Source organism: Lepidochelys kempii, chromosome 5 (genome assembly GCF_965140285.1).
Source record: "Lepidochelys kempii isolate rLepKem1 chromosome 5, rLepKem1.hap1, whole genome shotgun sequence".
Lineage (NCBI taxonomy): Eukaryota > Metazoa > Chordata > Testudines > Cheloniidae > Lepidochelys > Lepidochelys kempii.
Window position 1 is genome coordinate 104,969,851 of NC_136384.1, and position 21,017 is coordinate 104,990,867.

General features: G+C 40.5%; 1 protein-coding gene across 18 annotated transcripts in view; it reads left to right on the forward strand.

Annotated features, from left to right (window-relative positions):
- KDM4C (lysine demethylase 4C) overlaps positions 1-21,017 on the forward strand; it is a 437,490-nt gene that overhangs the window by 365,115 nt on the left and 51,358 nt on the right. The window contains exon 20 of one of the 18 annotated variants that reach the window (XM_073345326.2): positions 2,981-3,665. The exons of the other annotated variants lie outside the window; for them this stretch is intronic. Within the exon in view, the coding sequence (XP_073201427.1) occupies positions 2,981-3,226 (246 nt within the window). The 3' untranslated portion in view covers positions 3,227-3,665. Of the gene's footprint in view, positions 1-2,980; positions 3,666-21,017 lie in introns of those variants that run through there. 18 annotated transcript variants of the gene reach the window in all.

The window sequence follows — 21,017 nt, forward strand, 5'->3', positions numbered from 1 at the left end:
AAGATCCCCCTTGGATGTCACTCCATCCACCAAACCATCTCTACACATGGGAGAGAGGGAGCCTTACTCCCTGAACTAGCATGTACTCAGAGGAGATGGGGAAAAGTGTAACGGATACTGCAATCCCATGCAGTATCTTTGGGGACCATGTTGTATTTAAGTTTATGTACCACCATGGGCCAGAGATTGTGTGCAACTCCATAAGGGAGGATTATCACAGCTACTCCAGGAGCCCAAACCAGTGGGTGGTGATTAAGGTGAATCAATTAGGTTGTAAATGCTTCCTGACAGGTATCGCCACCTGGGGAGGCTTGTATATTCTGCTTCAAACTGGGTTTTCCAAAGACGAACAAAGAAAGGGCTTCTGTTATGAAAAGGCTGTGTTGAAGTTGACTCAGGGCCTTTTTTCTGATCCAACAAATGGATAGGCCTTCTCTCCAACGGGAGTCCCAACCCTTGTGGAAAGGTTAGAGTCTTCAGCCTACTAGGGCCCCAAAAGACTGAAGGGTGACTCCTGGTATGTTTAATGTGTGTTGTTATTATGTGTTTTCTCTGTCATGCTTTTACCTTAAGAATAAATGTGCTTGCTCGGAAAGAGTTGTGTGGTAACTTGCAACTGTTGGCAATGCTCTGTTCATAACCCTTGGAGGGAAAGCAAAGCACAGGCACTGGCCTTTAGGCAGACTGGCTTACTGGGAATATCACAGTGTAAGGCAGGGAGCTGTGCAGCCTTAACCATCCAGAGGGGGAGAGATGTAGGTCTCCACCCAGGAGAGGTGATGGCTAAGTGCTGGAACCCTTAAGTGGGTATGCCCAATATTGATCCCAGTTAGAATTCTCACAAATGCAGACTTGAACATCTCTCACAGTCAACCAAGGAATAAAGTGTGCTGGATGGTACAGGCATCTCAGTTTTATAGGACAGTTACTGTATCATTCTAATACACTGTTCAGTTGTCTTGACGAGCTATGTGGAGATGCTGAAGTGTCCCAGAATGTAGTCATGTTTGTGGTGCTTCCTTCCATAGTGTGACACGCTGAATTTGAGAGTCCCTCTGTTCTCCTGTTTCTGACATACCGTGTAATGTATGTTCTGTGATGATAAGGCAAAACAGTCTTTCAGCTTCAGCAGGCTATATAGCCCAACTGCAGAAAAGATTACTGAATTATGAGAATAAATGTCTTCCCTATCGCTACTGGTAATTTTGCATCTTGACTTATTAATTCCCCAAGAGAATTACCATATCTTGCAGATTCAATTAGCAGACTAGAACATACAAAGCCTAACTGTTCTCCAAATAGCTGATATGTACGACTTCTGACTTGTTGGAGTTCAGGGGTTACATTTATGAAATCTACTGTACTCCTCCAGTTTCGTTATCTGGTTACAGTCAGTTTTACTTTTTTCCTCCTACTTGTGTATCTGGAAGAACTCAGCAAATGATTGAAACTGACATACTCTCTGACCATCCCTCTCCACCTTTTTTCAACTTTTAAGAGAAATTCATAAAGCAAAATTCTTAGAGGTAAATTTTCAGCTTGATGGTTTTACTTCTAGCACTCATGAATATTAATGGGAGTCATGCTGCTAAGTTTCACACCTCGGTATGAAAATGTATCCCTTAGTATGCTCTTATTTTCACCATGCTATTGTTGTTTACTCATTTTTTATTAATACTTTATAGTGTAAGATTCAAATACGAGCAAACATTAGAATACATGGAAATGCACCATGGAGAAGCAATATTTAGAAATAATAGATGCCCAACCAGAATAACAGAGAAATAGTAGTCTAGAGGCCTAATTCTGCATACAGTTCCTACCAGGCATAATATTTACTATGATGAGGAATCCCAGAGAAGTCAAAGGAGCACTAGGACCCTGGGCTAAAGCCCATTAATAAAAAGCCAAAGACTCCCATTGACTTCCATGAATGTTGGATGAGGCTGTGTCTGTATCCTGCACAGAAAGAAAGTGCTTGTCCCCTTGGTATAGCCATGCAACATAGGGCAGAATTTCCCATTAGATCCCATTTTCCAATCTTACCTGGTGGGCTGTTGGGGACCCAGGCTTCCAGGGTGCCTCAGAGTTGGGGACCCCAGGCCTTCCAGGGTGTATATCTCTGGGACACCTTGTCAGGTTGGTTCATTTCCTTTCACAGAGAATTTCAAAATTTGGGGCTTTCATTCCTAATCAGAAGGAAGCCAAATTTTAAAATATTAAAATCATCTGTAACATGGAATTACCTTTTCCTCCACACAGCTCTAATAATAATTCTTACTTAAATCAGATAAGTATCAGGATTCTCAATAAGATCAATATTCTTGTGCCATCAATGAACTCTTACATTCCTTCCGCAGTGTCTTCTTTCTCCTTTGTGTTGATTCTTTCCCTTTTACTTAGTTTCTCCTCTGCTGTTTTATTTTTTGGTGTCCCCCATCCTCCCCCTATTATATAGTTTCTTTCCACCCAGGCATTTCCATTTCTTTTCTTCTTCTTCACACCTGTCCAATTCATTCCTTTGTGTAGAAACTACTATTACACTAAACAGAAATTTTCAAGAACTCTGCTCTTTGAAACACTAGCATTCAGCAATTCAAAGATAAGCGTCTCCTCACGTGTGTATTTCACATACTCATTGAATTCTTATTGTAGAGCTGCTCTTAAGTGTTGCCACTGAGTTTTCTTCAAAACTGTCCATGTTGAATTGCTTATTTCAATTTAAAAAATCCCAACCTTTATGGAATTATGTGGGCATTGTAAGAAAATAAAAGACGGGTCAATTATTCACTGTGATAGTCCTTTAAAAATAAATTATAAAACTATAACTGTATTTTTAGATGTATTCCTAGGTATTGTTTAGGGATTTGGAAATGAAATCAAACACTACTAACAACAACAACAAAAGGTACCTCATTAAACAAGAACTCTTGTCTAACTATGTGGATTTCTGGTCTCATGAGACTTATCTCTCTTGCAGTGGCAAACTAAGAACAGAAAGAAAAACGCTACTTTCAAAGGTAAAACTATGTCTCTGGATTTTATAGTGAACCTGAAGCAACTATATAACATGCTGTGTCACTACAGGTTGCAGATACACAGTATGTACAGAATATACTTGTACTGTAGAGAAGAATTCTCATCACTTCAAAACTTACTGGGTGAAAAGGCCTGGATGTTACAGAAGATCAGATTAGATAATCATACTGATCCCTTTTGGCCTTAAAATCTGTGAAACGTTATTACATTATAAACTATTTATTTATTGTGTTACAGTAGCACCTAGAGAGGCCCTAATCCTTGTGCTAGGCACTGCACAAACACAATCTAAATAGAAAAGAGACAAATGGTAGGAGGGGACACAAGCATAGAGAGGTGAAGTGACTTCCACAGGGTCACACAGCAAGTCAGCATCAGGGAATAGAACCCAAGTCTCCTGGATCATAGCCTTTCTTATTAGTCATAGAGTTTAAGGTCCAAAGGACCACCAGATGATCTAGTCAGATCTCCTGTATATCACAGGCCACCTACACCACTCAGCACCCACACACTAAACCCAGCAGTGAACATTTGACCAAAGTATTATAGCCCATATGAGACTAAAGAGGTATGTGCCAAAGGCAGAGAATAGGAGGAACTGAGCTGCACCAATGCCTGAGGCCCCTGCAAGAACAACATAAGAACGGTCATACAGGGTCAGACCAGTGGTCCATCTAGCCCATTATCCTTTCTTCTGACAGTGGCCAATGCCAGATGCTTTAGAAGCAATGGACAGAACAGGGCAATTATTCAGTGATCATCCACTGTTGTCCAGTTCCAGCAGTTGTCAGTCCCAGGCTTAGGGACACCTAGAGTACAGGAAAGGAGTACTTGTGGCACCTTAGAGACTAACAAATTTATTAGTCTCTAAGGTGCCACAAGTACTCCTTTTCTTTCGCGAATGCAGACTAACTCGGCTGCTACTCTGAAACTACAGCACAGGGTTTCATCCATGACCATCTTGGCTAATAGCCATTGATTAACCTATTCTCCATGAATGTGTCTAATTCTTTTTTGAACCCAGTTATAGTTTTGGCCTTCAGAACATCTCTTGGCAATGGCAGGGTATTGATTAAAGGAGATATACCCAGAAAATTTCAGCAAGTTACCTGGACTCCATGCTGTGGAGGACGGCAAAAACAAAACCCCCCAACGTCACTGCCAATATGACCTGGGGAAAATTCCTTCCTGTCTTTACTTCTGACGATCTGTTAGACTCTGAGGATGTGAGCAAGAGCCAGCCAGCCATGCACATGAGAGAGAGAATACTCAGTGACACCTCAGCACTCTGGCCCACCCTGCCCAATCTCCCATCTCCAGCCATGGCCATCTTTGATGCTTCAGAAAAAGGAAACCAAAAAACCCCCATGGTACAGTGGGCATGGGGGGAAGGGTGGGAAATCCCCTGCAAGTGACTGGCTAAAGTGCTGAAGCATGAGCTTTAGAAACATGACATAACACAGAAGAGACCACCACCCCCCCCCCGCCACAGGCAGCTGAGCCCTGCCCCCCAGCATCACAAACAATTCTGCCATACAATATGACTCATACATTTATTCAGTTCTCTCTTAAAACTAAAAAAAACTGTTTGCCTCAAAACTCCTATTGGAAGGCTATTCCAACCTCTCTGATGGTCAGAAACCTTCTAATCTCCAGCATGAAATTGTTCATGGCCAGTTTGTACCATTTGTTCTTGTGCCAATAAGGACATTAGCTTAAATAGCTATTCACCCTACCTAATGTTTAGCCCTCGGTGTATTTATTTAAAGTAATCATATCCCCTCTCAGCCTTCTTTTTGATAAGATAAACAAGCCAAGCTCTCTGTCTCCTCATAATGTAGACCCTCCATTGTTCTGATATCATAGTATCTCTTCTCTTACTTGTTCCAGTTTGAATTTATCTTTCTTAAACATGGTGACCATGAGGTCTCTACCATTGCATTGTACAACTGCATCAGTACTTCCCTATCTCTGCTGGGAATGCCACTCCTGATGCATCCTAGGATCACATTTGCCTTTTTCACAGTTGCGTCACATTAGAGACTCATAGTCATCCTATGATAGTCCACCATACCATGGTCTCTCTCTTCCTCTGTCCCTCCCAACTGATGATCTCCCAACTTGTAGCAGAAATTCTTATAATTATACCCTAAGTGTGTGACCTTACACTTTGTACTACGGAATTTCATTTCATTTCTGTCACTCTAGTCTTCAAGGTCATCCAGATGTACCCTTGTGATATGTCAGTCCTCTATATTAATGATGCCTCCCAATTTTGTATCATCAGCAAATTTCATTGACACACTCCTACTTTTTGTGTGAAGGTCATTAATAAAAATACTGAATAAGATTGGTTCCAAGACCAATCACTGAGGAACTCCGAGCAGTCCAGTAGTAACCTCCCTGCAGTCCAGTAGTTCACCTTTCAGCACAACCCATTGCCTTCTCCTCTTTAGCCAGTTCCTTGCCCACGATACAATTTTACTAATCCTCATCTTCTCTAGTTTAACTAATAATTTACCATGTGCTACCATCAAATGCTTTACAGATCTACTGCATTTCCCTTATCTAAAAAAGGTGTTATTTTCTCAAAGAAAGAGATCAGGTTAAACTGGCATGATCTACCTTTTGTAAACCCATGTTGCATTACATCCCCTTTTACATTTACCTCTATAAATTTAATTATTCTTTCCTTCACAATTTGTTACAAAGTCATACAACCTCATATGTGGTAGTTTCCATTTCCATATACTCAATTCTGTCATCCATCCTGCCTCCATGCCAATGTTCCATGTTATCATCCGTGTTGAAAACTGAAGGAAAATATTAATTTGGTTTTTGGGCCATACCTAGATGATCTTTAATCTTCTCGGCATCCACTCTGCATGTTGGCCCAACCTCATCCTTCCTGTTAACTCTGATGTTTGTTCCTATGATTGGACCTTAAAACTGAAACTTTACATTCCTAAGCTTTTGTAACACTGCTGCATTTTACAGTGCATCAGTCACATCAGGATTCTAGGCTAAAATATTGGAGGCCTTCATGGTGTCATGCAGCTAATAGTGAAAATTAAAAATTTGTTGCATGAAAAATCAGAACCAGTGACTTTTCAAGCCTTTCCTTGAGGAGACCAAAGCTCAGTTTGGACACTTCATGTTCACTTACCAAATGAAATCTGGTGGCTGAGAAAAGAAAATGTGCTTTAAAGATTTGTTGTACTGCTTCAAAAAGTCAAACAAGCCGTGGGTTCACATAATGCCCTCTTTTAAAGTTGACTATGTAAATTATACTTTGAGATATTGCTTCTCATTTAAATAAACTGAATCTGTCATTCTGAGATAGGAATTAACTGCTCCCAAGAATGGGTAGATGCTGCCATTATTCAAAGACTGGATCAACACAACTTGACATAGTTCCTACATGTAAGAACTCAGTTACTCTGTCATCTTGATATTCTGCTGAAAATTTACTTTCAGTGGATACTTAGGTGGACATTTTATAATCCAAAGTATGTTTAACTTTTTTTTTCAAATTTGAATGAAAGTGAACATGATATTAATGTTTATTATTGAAGAAAACAAACAAGAGACCCATAAACACATGAAAATAGCTTGATCCTTATAATAATGGTATCAAACCAAGATATACTTTATTCAGATGTTCTGCTCTAAGGTAAAGCTAAAAGCACTAATGTTTCAGTAGGGTGGCTGTTTCTTTAGGAATCTACTCTGGCAGAAAACAAGTCTATACATTTAAAATGAGGTGCAAGCACTCTGGGTCAATGATGGGGACGGCATGTGGCCCTGCAAAAACTCACAGATAGATTTGCATGGATTAGGAAAATATTGTATGTGGAAATGTGGGTTACATGCAAAATGGATGAGTGTGCTTTTGAAAATGTCTTCTCTGTATGTCTCAGTAGTGGCAGTAGGTTCTTTTCCCATTTTCTGAGTAACTGATTAGAAGGTAGAGATTCTTCTGGCTTCCATGTAACACCCTTAATACACAATCAAAATACAGTGTAAATCCTGGTTTATAGTTGAGACCTTTTCTGAAGGATAGTGGATTAATGTGGTTGCTGGACTACACAATGCAAAAAGGATTATTAAGATTTTAGTCCGGGGGTTGGATGGAGGAGAAATGGAATAGGAGCCTTTAGACTTGTAGCACGGCACAGGCCTTGGAAGGTATCATCCACAATTACCTGCTTTGTGTCTTTGTGAAGTTTATACCTAACAGATACACAGTTTCCTTGTTCTCTGTTTTTGATTATGGTTGATATTGAATACATTTGGTGTCATCCTATTCATCAGTGACTGCATTGAGCTGCATTTATCAAACTGCTATTTCTAGGTATTGTCAGGTTGTTGAGTGTAATAGTTCAGGCTGCTCACATTTTTTGGATCCCAAGACAGTTAATGCTGTGCCCTTTGTCTATGTGGGTTTATTGTTTTCTTTGCTTATGATCTGAAGTAACTGGTGGCAAAATCAACCTTCAGAATGTGGATAAAGGTATGTGCTGATTAGCCGGTAGTCTGAATCATTTTTATTGCAAATTAGTAACTGTCACATTCCAGGATGCAATCCAGACCAGTGAGGGGTTGTATCATTGCCTGCCCTGCAACCAGTGCTTTGCTGTTGTAGCTCCCAACCTGGGCCACTCCTGAACAGCCTACCAGACACACATCCTAAGTATCTGTGTATAGCCACAGCCCTGGTCCAGCAGCTATGACTCCAGCAGCCTGGCAGCAACACACCAGTCAAACTCTGGCTTCCACCAGCCTTGGTTAGTACTTGCAGTGTGACCCCCAACACCCTCCCAATTCCAAATTTCCCCCAAAAACATGTGTTGTGCACAGTCCAGCCCTCTCCTGGACAGTTCAGATATTAAAGGTCCATTGCCCCTTCAGAGGGTCAATATTCAACAGTTTGTTACTAACAAGCAGTTCAGTTTAAATACAGCATTGGTTTAGATAAAGAAATAAAACAAGTCTGTTAACAAAAGAAGATAGGATTTTAAGTGAATTCAAATATCAGGTATTTAAATGATTAAAAGAGAAATAAAGGTAAAATGCTTTCTAGTAGCTAAAACTTAACAAGCTGGACTTGGATTCAAAGTAAAATCCTTATCACATGTTTCCAGCAACATGGCTGACCAAATTCTCAGGTCAGGATCTCCCCCCAAAGTCAAAGGGCTGGTTCCTTTATTGTCTTCGGTGTAAGAGAGAGAGCAAGCTTGGGCTTTTCTCCCCCTTTCTTTTAATAGTCCAATTAACCTTTGAAGTGGATTCTTTTGAGGGTTACCCGTAAAAGCAAAGTTTATTCAAACAGTAAAGAAGGCAACATGGTGTCTACAAGAGCTCAGAGCCTCCTTCGCCTTCTTCTCAGCTGGGTTTGCTGAAATACAAATTTGCTTTATCTCCTGCCATTTCCTCTCCCAGCTGTCTCGAGGACTGTGTGGTTTTGAACATATACCAAGAATATCATACAGGAGGGCTTCACAAATAATGTTGCAACATACATTTCATCATGATGTTATTAACCAACGAAAAAAGAAAAGGAGTACTTGTGGCACCTTAGAGACTAACCAATTTATTTGAGCATGAGCTTTCGTGAGCTACAGCTCACTTCATCGGATGCATACCGTGGAAACTGCAGCAGACTTTATATACACACAGAGAATATGAAACAATACCTCCTCCCACCCTACTGTCCTGCTGGTAATAGCTTATCTAAAGTGATCATCAAGTTGGACCATTTCCAGCACAAATCCAGGTTTTCTCACCCTCCACCCCCCCACACAAATTCACTCTCCTGCTGGTGATAGCCCATCCAAAGTGACAACTCTCTACACAATGTGCATGATAATCAAGTTGGGCCATTTCCTGCACAAATCCAGGTTCTCTCACCCCCCTCCCAAAAACCACACACACAAACTCACTATCCTGCTGGTAATAGCTCATCCAAAGTGACCACTCTCCCTACAATGTGCATGATAATCAAGGTGGGCCATTTCCAGCACAAATCCAGGTTTTCTCACCCTCCCACCCCCATACACACACAAACTCACTCTCCTGCTGGTAATAGCTCATCCAAACTGACCACTCTCCAAGTTTAAATCCAAGTTAAACCAGAACATCTGGGGGGGGGGGGGGGAGAGTAGGAAAAAACAAGGGGAAATTTCAACATGATAAATGAACTAATTTAAAATATTTTCCATGCTTCATCTGTCCACTCCACAAGCTGTCAATGAGCTTGGATTGGAAGCTTTCATGTCAATAGTCCACAGCGAGCACTTGTATTGTTTTGAAATAAGAATGTTGTTTCCATGACAAACTTAGAACTTTTTGGAACTAAGCTGATATCCACATACTTTCAGGTTTATGTAAGAAAAATGATGTTTTTATGAAATTTCTAAGGCCAGGGGTCCTTTGTTTGCTTGACCATAATAAAACCCTTGTATTGTTCTTTTTCATTTTTTGGTCTTTTAGGCAGATAGCAATTAGAGAAAGCAAAAGATAGAGACATTAGAAATATTGAACTTTATTTTAAACATTAACCTTTTATTATTATTATTATTATTTTATTATTTTTAGTGTCTTTTTTTTTACTGTAAAAGTAACAGTCAATGTATTTAAATTTACGGAGGGAAGTGATTTGGCAAATGTTTATAATGGCTTAGAACTGTAAGATACACATCACCTTGTTCTGCAACAGGCTCAGATTTTTCTGAGTATTTACTTAGTGGAGTTAATACAGGAGTGTGGGATGGGAGAAAAGCCTTGGAAAACACTTTTACTGTTTTTGAGATGCTACAGGCTGGTCATTTTGGATTTGTTGAACTTTTTACACTTAATAAAGTATTTTAATGTGCCTTTAGGGGATGCCATAACTTTGCTATTCTGCCTTATCACCCTGGCCTGCTCAAATAACACAATGTTCCGGTGAGGTATCACATTAAAGTTGATTCTAGTTAAAAGTGGATTTTGGCTTTTTGCCAAACACTGCACAATTCTCAGTAAGTTAAATGGTCCCATAAGCTTTTTAACACTCAAGGTTTCCAAACAGGCTGAAATACGGAGCTTGTTTAAATATTTTCCCAAAGAATCTTTTTTGTTTTTGTATAACTCTTTCCCTCTTGGAACTGGAATAGCCCTTTCCTCCCTGGATTTGACATCTGTACTCATATGGACATTGTTATTAGCATAGGTGTGACTTACATTGGCCCCCCTCTACAGTAAGTTGAGCCAGGTGATTCTTGGCTAGTGGCACAACCTCACTAAACCGTGGCTATCCCTCTCATATATTATAATGTTCTGTCCACAATAGCCCCCCTTCAACAGAGAATACGCCATCAAGCAGCTGCGTCCCCAGTCATTGCCAATGTACTTCACATGTGTAGCATTTTCCTTCCCAGAGGCAGAGTGCATTCACCTACGTAATTGGCCATGACCTCTTCTTGCCCAGAGCACAGGGACTCAAGTCCATGCCCATTTCCAAATGTTTTAAGACACAAGGCAGCACATTGCTGTCATGCCAGTGGGCAAGCCTCAGGGTAGATGAAATTTTGATACAAGCACTTGTATCATCATCAGAGGTTTCTGTTTGAGCTTGACAAGAATCCTGTTTCTAAATATTTGAACATGCATGTCTTAAATGCTACTATGTCTGTCTCAGAACTGTTTCTATCTGTGCTGGTGGGTGTATTTTTTTTTTAATTTAAATTATCTCTTTTGAGTTTTTATAGGGAAAAAAAAAGAAAATGTTTATCTTTTTAGCTTATTGATATCAGCCTGCAGGCTAGCTGTTCTCAGAAGGATGGAAAGTATATTGGTTAAGAGATGCAGGCACCTATTTTGTGATAAAGAATTTCTTTGCATTTTTTCCCAGTAAAGTAAATTGCTTGCAGGATATTGCTAAGAATGTAATCCTTTCAGTGCTGCATCTCAGAAGATATAGTTTAAACTGCTTTCTCTTATTACAGAGTTAAGTTTTGTATGTGTGTGTGTTTTCCTGCAGAAACATTGACTTCCCATGTAACAAATATACGTAACTAGATTTCTTGTCTGACCAGCGCTTTATATTAAAATGCAGTTGAAGTCCAAAAATGGCCTGGAAAAACAATGCCACTCCATGCCAAATTTTACAAGGTCTAGATGATCCCAGGATCCCTTCTCTACAGGAATTATTCAAACCCAAAAGTCATAAGTAGTATTTTCACCACCCTTGAGAGGTGTTAGGAAGTGCCCCTTTAATTTCCAACATTTTAATTTCCAATAAGCTACATAGGAGTCCTTCTGGAGAGAGGGCAACTTTAATTTAGCACTGCACTCCACAGCCACCACACTGATGGTGACTGCATCAGAGATGCATTGAACAGATGCATAATCGGGTTGCTTTGGCATAACCCCCACCCAGTCAGTATAAAAATGGCCTGGCCCCCTGGTTGCTTTACCCCTGCAGTCTCCATTTATATAAAATTTGAATTTATCACACAAGGAGCTTATGTGTTGAGTAAGAAGAAGCACTTTAATAAATAAACTTTCTTCCTGAAGGATGTTAAAAACCAAATTCTTTCCAGCCTCCCTTAGTTGCCGTGCTATGAATGTGCTCCTTTGGTACCAATGTCAATCATGTTTGGCTTTCATTTCATAATGCTTCAAGTTGCACCTAAAACAGGCATGATGCTACTTTTAAATGTCACCTTTTAGTGTTGTGTTTAATTCATTTCTATGGTGTGATGCTGAAATGAAAGGAGAAAAATGACAAGTAAATAATGGAGCAAGAAAGGCAAATGTAATATTTCAAAGCCACATCTGGCAAGAGATGTAGTTTGTCCTGTAGTAAAAATACATTTGAAAATATATAAAAAGAGACTATAGTTAAGCTGAAATCATAACCCTTTCCTTTTAAAGTAATAGCTCACAGCCACATATTCATATTTCAGTAAGCAAACTGAGTAGGAAGTGGGCAAGGGAAGCAGTTGGTAGTGACTGAGTTCTTACAGAAGCACCTGGTATAGATTGCATTTGGAGAAAACTGTGTGCGTTGACTGGCTACCAGGAACAAATAAACTATATATGTTCTGATTCTGCTTTTAGAAAAGGAGTTTTGGTGATTTATCAATTTATATTTTCCTTTTGGTATTTGGTGGTGCTTCAACATAAACTGTACAGAAAGTTGTGTAGATGTGTGTGCATAGGATGAACTTATCAAAGGTTTTGTCCACCCCTATATAAGGAATATAAGACACTGGAGTACTTGCTGAGTATGCTGGGCAAATTATGTAAATGAAGGTCAACAGTACTGATCTCAGCCTATTTTGAGGGTCCTGGGGAAGAACAGGCAAGCCCCCTTGTTAAAATTCTGCCAGTAGTGTTGGGGAATTTCTCCGTTTTGGATGGTGTTGCTTTCTAAATCATCCCTGCCAGGGACAACTTAAAAAATACTTCCGGAAGGAACAGTTTATTGTTTTTGGAATTCATCAAATTGTACCAAACTGCAAGAATATTTTTTTTAAAATCCACAGAAGTTTACTTCCATTGATCTGAGAGGATCTCAGGTAGAACAGTGATTGGCACCAAAATAAGACAACCTGGACTGACTGTTGAACAGAGAGAGCACCCTACAAAGTTTCTTTCTTTCCCCACTCCCCTATTTCCAGTTACAAAAGTTGATCAGTATGTGATGTATATTTTCAGGAAGATTCCCTTAGCATAGATTATTTTTGTTAATTTTATAATATTGTGTAGTAAATTCCATTTCACGAATTGCTGCTTCTTGCCAAGGCATAAAAATGTTTGGAAAAAAATTAATAATCCAAATCATTATTTAAAAAAAAAAAACACCTTAACCTCCACTTAGTCTGTTTAAGTCCCTGCCCTCGGAGAGCATGTTACTGTTTAATTCATGATCCTGCTAGAGACTTGGATTTTGTTTTGTAAATAATAATCTCTTTGGGGAAAGCAATATCAAATTGTTTATATAAGGATGCACAAAATTCATTATGTAAACTATCAGCAAGTTTTGGTCTGAAAAATACTGGCATCTTTCCCACCCCCGGCCCTCCCCCGGCCATTCTTTTAAATCCATTCTCTCTCTCTGCATTTGGAGTCTATTGATATTAAAGAACTGTTCTGTGATTATGAAATCCATTTACCTCAGAACACTTTTTATTTGGGGTGCAAAGAGAAGCATCTACAAAATCTCAGTCAAATATCAATTTATTATTCTGTCCCATATTCTTAATCTACAGTTATATAAACAATTTTATTTATTTTCTGTTTGATATTGCATCTGGATCTGTGATTAAGATTGATCCTCAGCTGCTTTTTCCCATGCTTTTTACTTTGTAAAAATATCTAGCAAACATTAAATCATAATGATAGTCTTCAGGGGTATCTAAGAAACTGAATGTGCTTTTACCAGATAAGAACAGCCTTAATTTACCCTTACGGGAATATCAGAATAGTGAATTACTATGGCTATCCAATGAATGTTGAGTCAGCATGAATGCATTTCAATAAATGTGTTATTTCTGGCAAACTGAAAATGCAGAGGTTTATTGTGTTGATGAGGAATCTGAATTTGAAATACCTGGAGCAAATCCATTATTTTGTTACCTTTTGTCATGTTTCATCATCTCCATATTCATATGCTCAGGTTAATTTAAATTTGGTTTAAATTCCTTAATTTTCTTACAACTCTGGAGTATACTACTATGTACTCTAAAATGTGTTAGATCTTATTTTCTCAGGTGTATCTTTAAACCAGGTGTAATCTCTGATTTATCACTCTAGCAAACCTTGAGACTATCCCTTGAACCCACCAGTTCCAAAAGGTAGGAAACATCAGACCTGTAATATCATAAATCTCAAGGAGAATTTTCAATACCCTGCACAGCAAGGGCAAGATTGTTGGTTCCCTGTATGCCCATGCAGAGAAATATGGGAATGTAAGGCATTCCCTTACTCCCCTACACTGGCTACCCACCCTGTACACTATGTGCCAGTTGAAGCAGCTGAGCCAGCACAGAGGTGGCAGTAATCTGTGCCAGGTGTAGGGCTGGAATAGACTACTTCCCGCTAGTGAGGTGAAATGAGACTGAATTGTGACCAAGGCCAGATTTACACCTTACGCGCCCTGAGGCACAGCATCTTCAGTGCCCCCCCGCCTACAACTGACCTTTGTGTTTTCTGTAAAAAAAAGAAACTTTTAGCCCATTTTTAACTTTTAGGTGCTCCTGGGCACATGCTTACTGTGCCTAACTGGAAATCTGGCCCTGATTGTGACTCTGAGTCAGAGAGAATCTTCACAGGAAAAATGCTACAAGGCTTTGAAGGATTTGCTTTTTGGGGGTAAATGTCGATTACACTGTATACACACAATCCAACAAAAAATTTTCTTCCATCAATGATGATCTAAATTGACAAAATAAGAAAAATAAGAAAAATGCTTCTTGAAAACTGTTTAGTGTTTGATTTAAGGAGATTTACTTTGTATATTTTGAAATGTGATGCTAACAATATGTGTTTTAATGATTACAAAGCTTTAACTTTTTGAATCTCAGTGCCTACTGTCATTTAGTAATTATTGTCCAACCTCCCCCTCGTCTCTCCCCCATGATTTCCCACAACTATGAAAATTTTATTCGATAAAAATGCTTAAAATAAACATCACATTATCTGTCAAAATTGTATTTTTAAAAATGAATTATGTTAAAGTTAATTATCATCATCATTGGTTACACACAGGTTGGTTAATGTCACACTCAAGTATTAGGTTTGTGCACACAAATATGGGGGAAGCCCAGGCCATGGGAGTATGCATCTTGGGCCTTGTCCTGTGGGGTGCCAAGGGTATTTCTGCAGCATGCAATATAAGGCCCATTTTGTGTAATGCACCTGTTTTACAGAAAATCTCTCCCTCAAAGAATAAATAAGCAATCTCAGTCTTTGCATTCTCGTGATCCACCTCTTCCTTCCTAGCAGTTCTGGTTTCCTTTCTCTGCTTTTCTCTGCCGATCACCCTGTTTATTTTCTCTGAAAGAATTTCTGTCTTTTTTAAATTCTATTTTCTTATAATTCTTTTGAAATACAAAATAATAACAAAATACACACTCTATGTAATGAACGTATAGTGGGAAAAGGTTGCTCGTAGGAAAGAAAAAAACACACTGCAGCCACCATCCACTAAAGCCCAGAGTTTATAAGTGCTTATAAGGAATAAATTATCAGGAAGAGTTTTGGGGAGGAAGCTATTACCAACAGGTGTCACAGAGAGCACTGTTCAGTTTATAACTAACATCTAATATGTATCAGTTCACTATTAACTTCTTGTGTAAGGTTCCAAATCACTAAGGGGAGAAAATTATCATTTTCTCTACTTTTTTTGTTAGCTAAATATGGAGTATTAAATAGCTCTTAGGGCCTACACTTTTTAAAGTGAATGCACATTTTCTCCTGTCCAGAACTGTGGACACGCTGCCTGATACACAAGTGTAAATCAGGGATTTTCTCATGCCCATGCCTTTTCACTCGCGTTACCTTAACTTGTATTTGTGCCTTTTTCAAAATGTATGCTTTAGTGTGTGTCTGCCATCTTGAGGCTGAGCAGCATCAGAATTATCCAAAAGGTACTACAATATAAAGGATATAGCATCTTCAAAATCATAAGAAATTTATCTTATCGTGTTATATATCAGCCTTAGTACCTTTCAATTATGCCTTCTGGGGGAGATCTCATCCATAGACTATGAATTGGTTTTGTATGTTGTAGGTTCAGGAAAAAAAATAGATTTTCTCTCCCTGAGTATACAGTAACTCTCCCGTCTCTTTCTAATCTTATCCATGATTCCTTTTCGTACCTGAAGGAAAAATAATAATAAACCATCAGAGATAAGTGTGTCCTTGGAGTTAATTGGTATAATACATGACTTCTCTTGATTCAGCAATAAAGTGGACACAACTCATTGTTAGGAATACAATAAGCTTTTTTTTCAATTTGTTCATATAATTCTAAATCTGCACTACCCACTTACTTAGGGCCAGATTCTTGTCTCAGTTACACTGGTGTAAATCCAGAGTAACTTCACTTAAATTAGTAGTTACTAAGATTTACACTAGTATAACTGAGATCAGAATCTGCTCCTTAATACTTTGCAAGTTTATTTTCTTAAGGCCTTCCCCTTACTCGCAATGATCAAGCATAGCATATGCACTTTAGTTTCCAGCATTTGTGAATGATTAAAGGAAGAGTTTTCTTAATAAAGCTTTTGAAATTATTTCTGGAACTCTTGTATGAACAGGCTTTTTCGCCAGATTTCTAGTATTCTCTAGTTTGAGCTAAGTAAATAATACTGTGAGACATAGCCCTTTTTTTTTTTCCCCAGTATTTCAGTGTGTCCACATGAGTATATTAAGGGATCAAAAAGAGGGTGTCCACATTAGTATATTAAGGGATCAAAAAGAGGGGAAGAGGTGAACCTCAGTGAATTTTTAAACCTAAAAAATAGTTTGGGTAAAGTTCTTATTTTAATCTGTATTGATTTGGCCAAGTCTACTGATATCTCAGCCACTACGCCTTCTTTTGGATCTCTTTTGACTTTATCATTTGGCTATTATCCTGTCCCAATGTCTCTGTTTTCCAAAGCACGTTTCCAAATCCTCCTGAACTTGTGGGGTCAGAGTTCTCCCATGTCTTTCATTTCATGTTTCTCAGCTCTTCCATCTCTTGAAGCAGAGAGAGTCTGGCAAACCATGTGACTCATGTTATGTAGAATAGCTAATTTTAATTCAACCCTTTTTTTGATGCATGAACCAATTAATTATAGTAACTCCTCACTTAACGTTGTAGTTATGTTCTTGAAAAATGCGGCTCACGAAAGCTTATGCTCAAATAAATTGGTTAGTCTCTAAGGTGCCACAAGTACTCCTTTTCTTTTTGCTAATACAGACTAACACGGCTGCTACTCTGAAACCTGTCATTATGCAAGGCACTGCATTTATCTGTATGGAGTGGAAATCTATCAACTTCATGAAAAAACTCATACAGATACAGACAGACATCTTCCTTTCCAAATGCAAACAGATGGAATCATACCAAAAGGATTGAAGGTAAAAAATCCATTACAGTCTACACAGACTATGCTGACAGCTTGTGCCACACGCTCTCAAAGAAACTGTGGAACCACCTGATCAACATCCTCTACAGCAAACAGGGAAAGATTAAGAATGAGCTCTCAAAACTGGATACTCTCATAAAAAACAACCTTCCACACAAACTTCCTCGTGGCTGGACTTTACTAAAAACTAGACAAGCCATTTACAACATACACTTTGCTTCTCTACAAAAGAAAAAGGACACTAAATTATCTAAACTACTACATGCCACAAGGGGCCACAGCAATGGTTCCCTTAACCCACCCAGCAATATTGTTAATCTATCCAACTATACTCTTAGCCCAGCGGAAGAATCTGTCCTATCTCGGGGCCTCTCCTTCTGCCCCTCCACCCCCACGAACATGATACAGTTCTGTGGTAACCAAGAATCCTATTTTCGACGTCTCTGACTCAAGGAATATTTCCAACACACCTCTGAACAACATACTAATCCACAGAGACCTTCCTACCAACACTACAAAAAGAAGGATTCTAGGTGGACTCCTCCTGAAGGTCGAAACAGCAGACTGGACTTCTACATAGAGTGCTTCTGCCGATGTGCACGGGCTGAAATTGTGGAAAAGCAGCATCACTTGCCCCATAACCTCAGCCGCGCAGAACACAATGCCATCCACAGCCTCAGAAACAACTCTGACATCATAATCAAAAGGGCTGACAAAGGAGGTGCTGTTGTCATCATGAATAGGTCGGAATATGAACAAGAGGCTGCTCGGCAGCTCTCCAACACCACTTTCTACAAGCCATTACCCTCTGATCCCACTGAGGGTTACCAAAAGAAACTACAGCATTTGCTCAAGAAACTCCCTGAAAAAGCACAAGAACAAATCCGCACAGACACACCCCTGGAACCCCAACCTGGGGTATTCTATCTGCTACCCAAGATCCATAAACCTGGAAATCCTGGGCGCCCCATCATCTCAGGCATTGGCACCCTGACAGCAGGATTGTCTGGCTATGTAGACTCCCCCTTCAGGCCCTACGCTACCAGCACTCCCAGTTGTCTTCGAGACACCACTGACTTCCTGAGGAAACTACAATCGATCGGTGATCTTCCTGAAAACACCATCCTGGCTACTATGGATGTAGAAGCCCTCTACACCAACATTCCACAGAAAGATGGACTACAAGCCATCAGGAACACTTTCCCTGATAATGTCACGGCTAACCTGGTGGCTGCACTTTGTGACTTTGTCCTCACCCATAACTATTTCACATTTGGGGACAATGTATACCTTCAAATCAGCAGCACTGCTTTGGATTCCCGGCATGGCCCCACAGTATGCCAACATTTTTATGGCTGACTTAGAACAACACTTCCTCAGCTCTCGTCCGCTAATGCCTCTACTCTACTTGCGCTATGTTGATGACATCTTCATCATCTGGACCCATGGAAAAGAAGCCCTTGAGGAATTCCACCATGATTTCAACAATTTCCATCCCACCATCAACCTCAGCCTGGACCAGTCCACACAAGAGATCCACTTCCTGGACACTACAGTGTTAATAAGCAATGGTCACATAAACACCACCCTGTACCGGAAACCTACTGATCACTATTCCTACCTACATGCCTCCAGCTTTCACCCAGACCACACCACACAGTCCATTGTCTACAGCCAAGCTCTACGATACAACCGCATTTGCTCCAACCCCTCAGACAGAGACAAACACCTACAAGATCTCTATCAAGCATTCTTACAACTACAATACCCACCTGCTGAAATGAAGAAACAGATTGACAGAGCCAGAAGAGTACCCAGAAGTTACCTACTATAGGTCAGGTCCAACAAAGAAAATAACAATGCCACTAGCCGTCACCTTCAGCCCCCAACTAAAACCTCTCCCACGCATTATCAAGGATCTACAGCCTATCCTGAAGGACAACCCATCACTCTCACAAATCTTGGGAGACAGGCCAGTCCTTGCCTACAGACAGCCTCCCAACCTGAAGCAAATACTCACCAACAACCACACACCACACAACAGAACCACTAACCCAGCAACCTATCCTTGCAACAAAGCCCGTTGCCAACAGTGCCCACATATCTATTCAGGGGACACCATCATAGGGCCTAATCACATCAGCCACGCTATCAAAGGCTCGTTCACCTGCACATCTACCAATGTGATATGTGCCAGCAGTGCCCCTCTGCCATGTACATTGGTCAAACTGGACAGTCTCTACGTAAAAGAATAAATGGACACAAATCGGATGTCAAGACTTATAACATTCATATACCAGTCGGAGAACACTTCCATCTCTCTGGTCACTCAATTTCTGATCTAAAAGTGACTATTCTTCAACCAAAAAACTTCGAAAACAGACTCCAACGAGAGACTGCTGAATTGGAATTAATTTGCAAATTGCATACAATTAACTTAGGCTTGAATAGAGACTGGGAGTGGTTGAGTCATTATACAAAGTAAAACTATTTTCACTTGTTTATTTCTCCCCCTCCCACACTATTCTGCAGACGTTCTTGTTAACTCCTGGAAATATGCTGGAAATGGCCCACCTTGATTATCACTTCAAAAGGTTTTGTCTCCCCCCACCCTACTCTCCTGCTGGTAATAGCTCATCTTAGTTGATCACTCTCCTTACAAGGTGTATGATAAACACCATTTTTTCATGGTCTGTGTGTATATAAATTTCCTCACTGTATTTTCCACTTTATGCATCCGATGAAGTGAGCTGTAGCTCACGAAAGCTTATGCTCAGATAAATTGGTTCGTCTCTAAGGTGCCACAAGTTCTCCTTTTCTTTTTGCGAATACAGACTAACACGGCTGCTACTCTGAAACCTCTCATAAGAATGAATGTAAATAGCGGGGGTTAGATTCCAGGGAAATTGTTTTTTGCCATAAAATACAGTACAGTGCTATAATTGGGAGGTGCCCTCGCCTTACCCCACACAGGCACAGCCCACTGGCACTGGAGGCAATCAGGCAGGCAAGGAGGCAGAAGGTGCTGTAGGCTAGGAGAAGCACGTTGCACAGCAGCAGTGGCAGCTTCCCCTACTCTGCAAGCACCAGGGGCGGGGCGGCTCAACCCTTGGCCCGCGCACTCCACCCCTTCCCCCAAGTCCCCTCCCTTAACCCTTAACCCGCTTCTTCTCCCCCCCCTTACTCCGCATGCCGTATCCTCACTCTTCCCTTCCCCTCCCCCCGCCGACGACAGTCAGCTGGCTTGCGGCGTTCAGGGGGCAAGAGGGCCAGGGGAGGAGCAGGGATTCGGCACGCAGCCTTCCCCCTCCTCCCCCACCTCCTGCCTGGGGCAATCTGGTTTGCAGCATTTGGGAGGCAGGGGAGGGATGGGGAGCCTGCGCGCCGAGTCCTCGCTCCTCCCCCTCCCTCCTGAATGCTGCAAGCCAGCTGATTGCCCTGGCCAGGAGGCGGGGGAGGAGGGGAAGGCGCTGATCCACGGGATCTGCTGGCAGGTGGGAGGTGCTGTGGGGGGGCATAGGGGAGCTGATGGGGGGGCTGCCAGCTGTGGACAAAGCAGGCAGCCAAACAACGTTATAGCGAAGCATTGCACAACTTTAAATGGAGCATGTTCTGTAATTGAGCAGGGACGTAAGATCGAAACAACATTAAGCAAGAGGACGTTAAGTGGGGAGTTACTGTATAACACTATGTACTTTCTGAGTTAATTATTTTCTTTGTTTTGCATAGGACATTTTTATAATTTGTTGTACAAACATATACAATAGTTCATCTTATAATTTCTTAGTGTCTTGGTTCTTGTTACCTTCCTAAAATGCTGACTATAGAACAATTTGGTGTGGATGGTATAGGTGG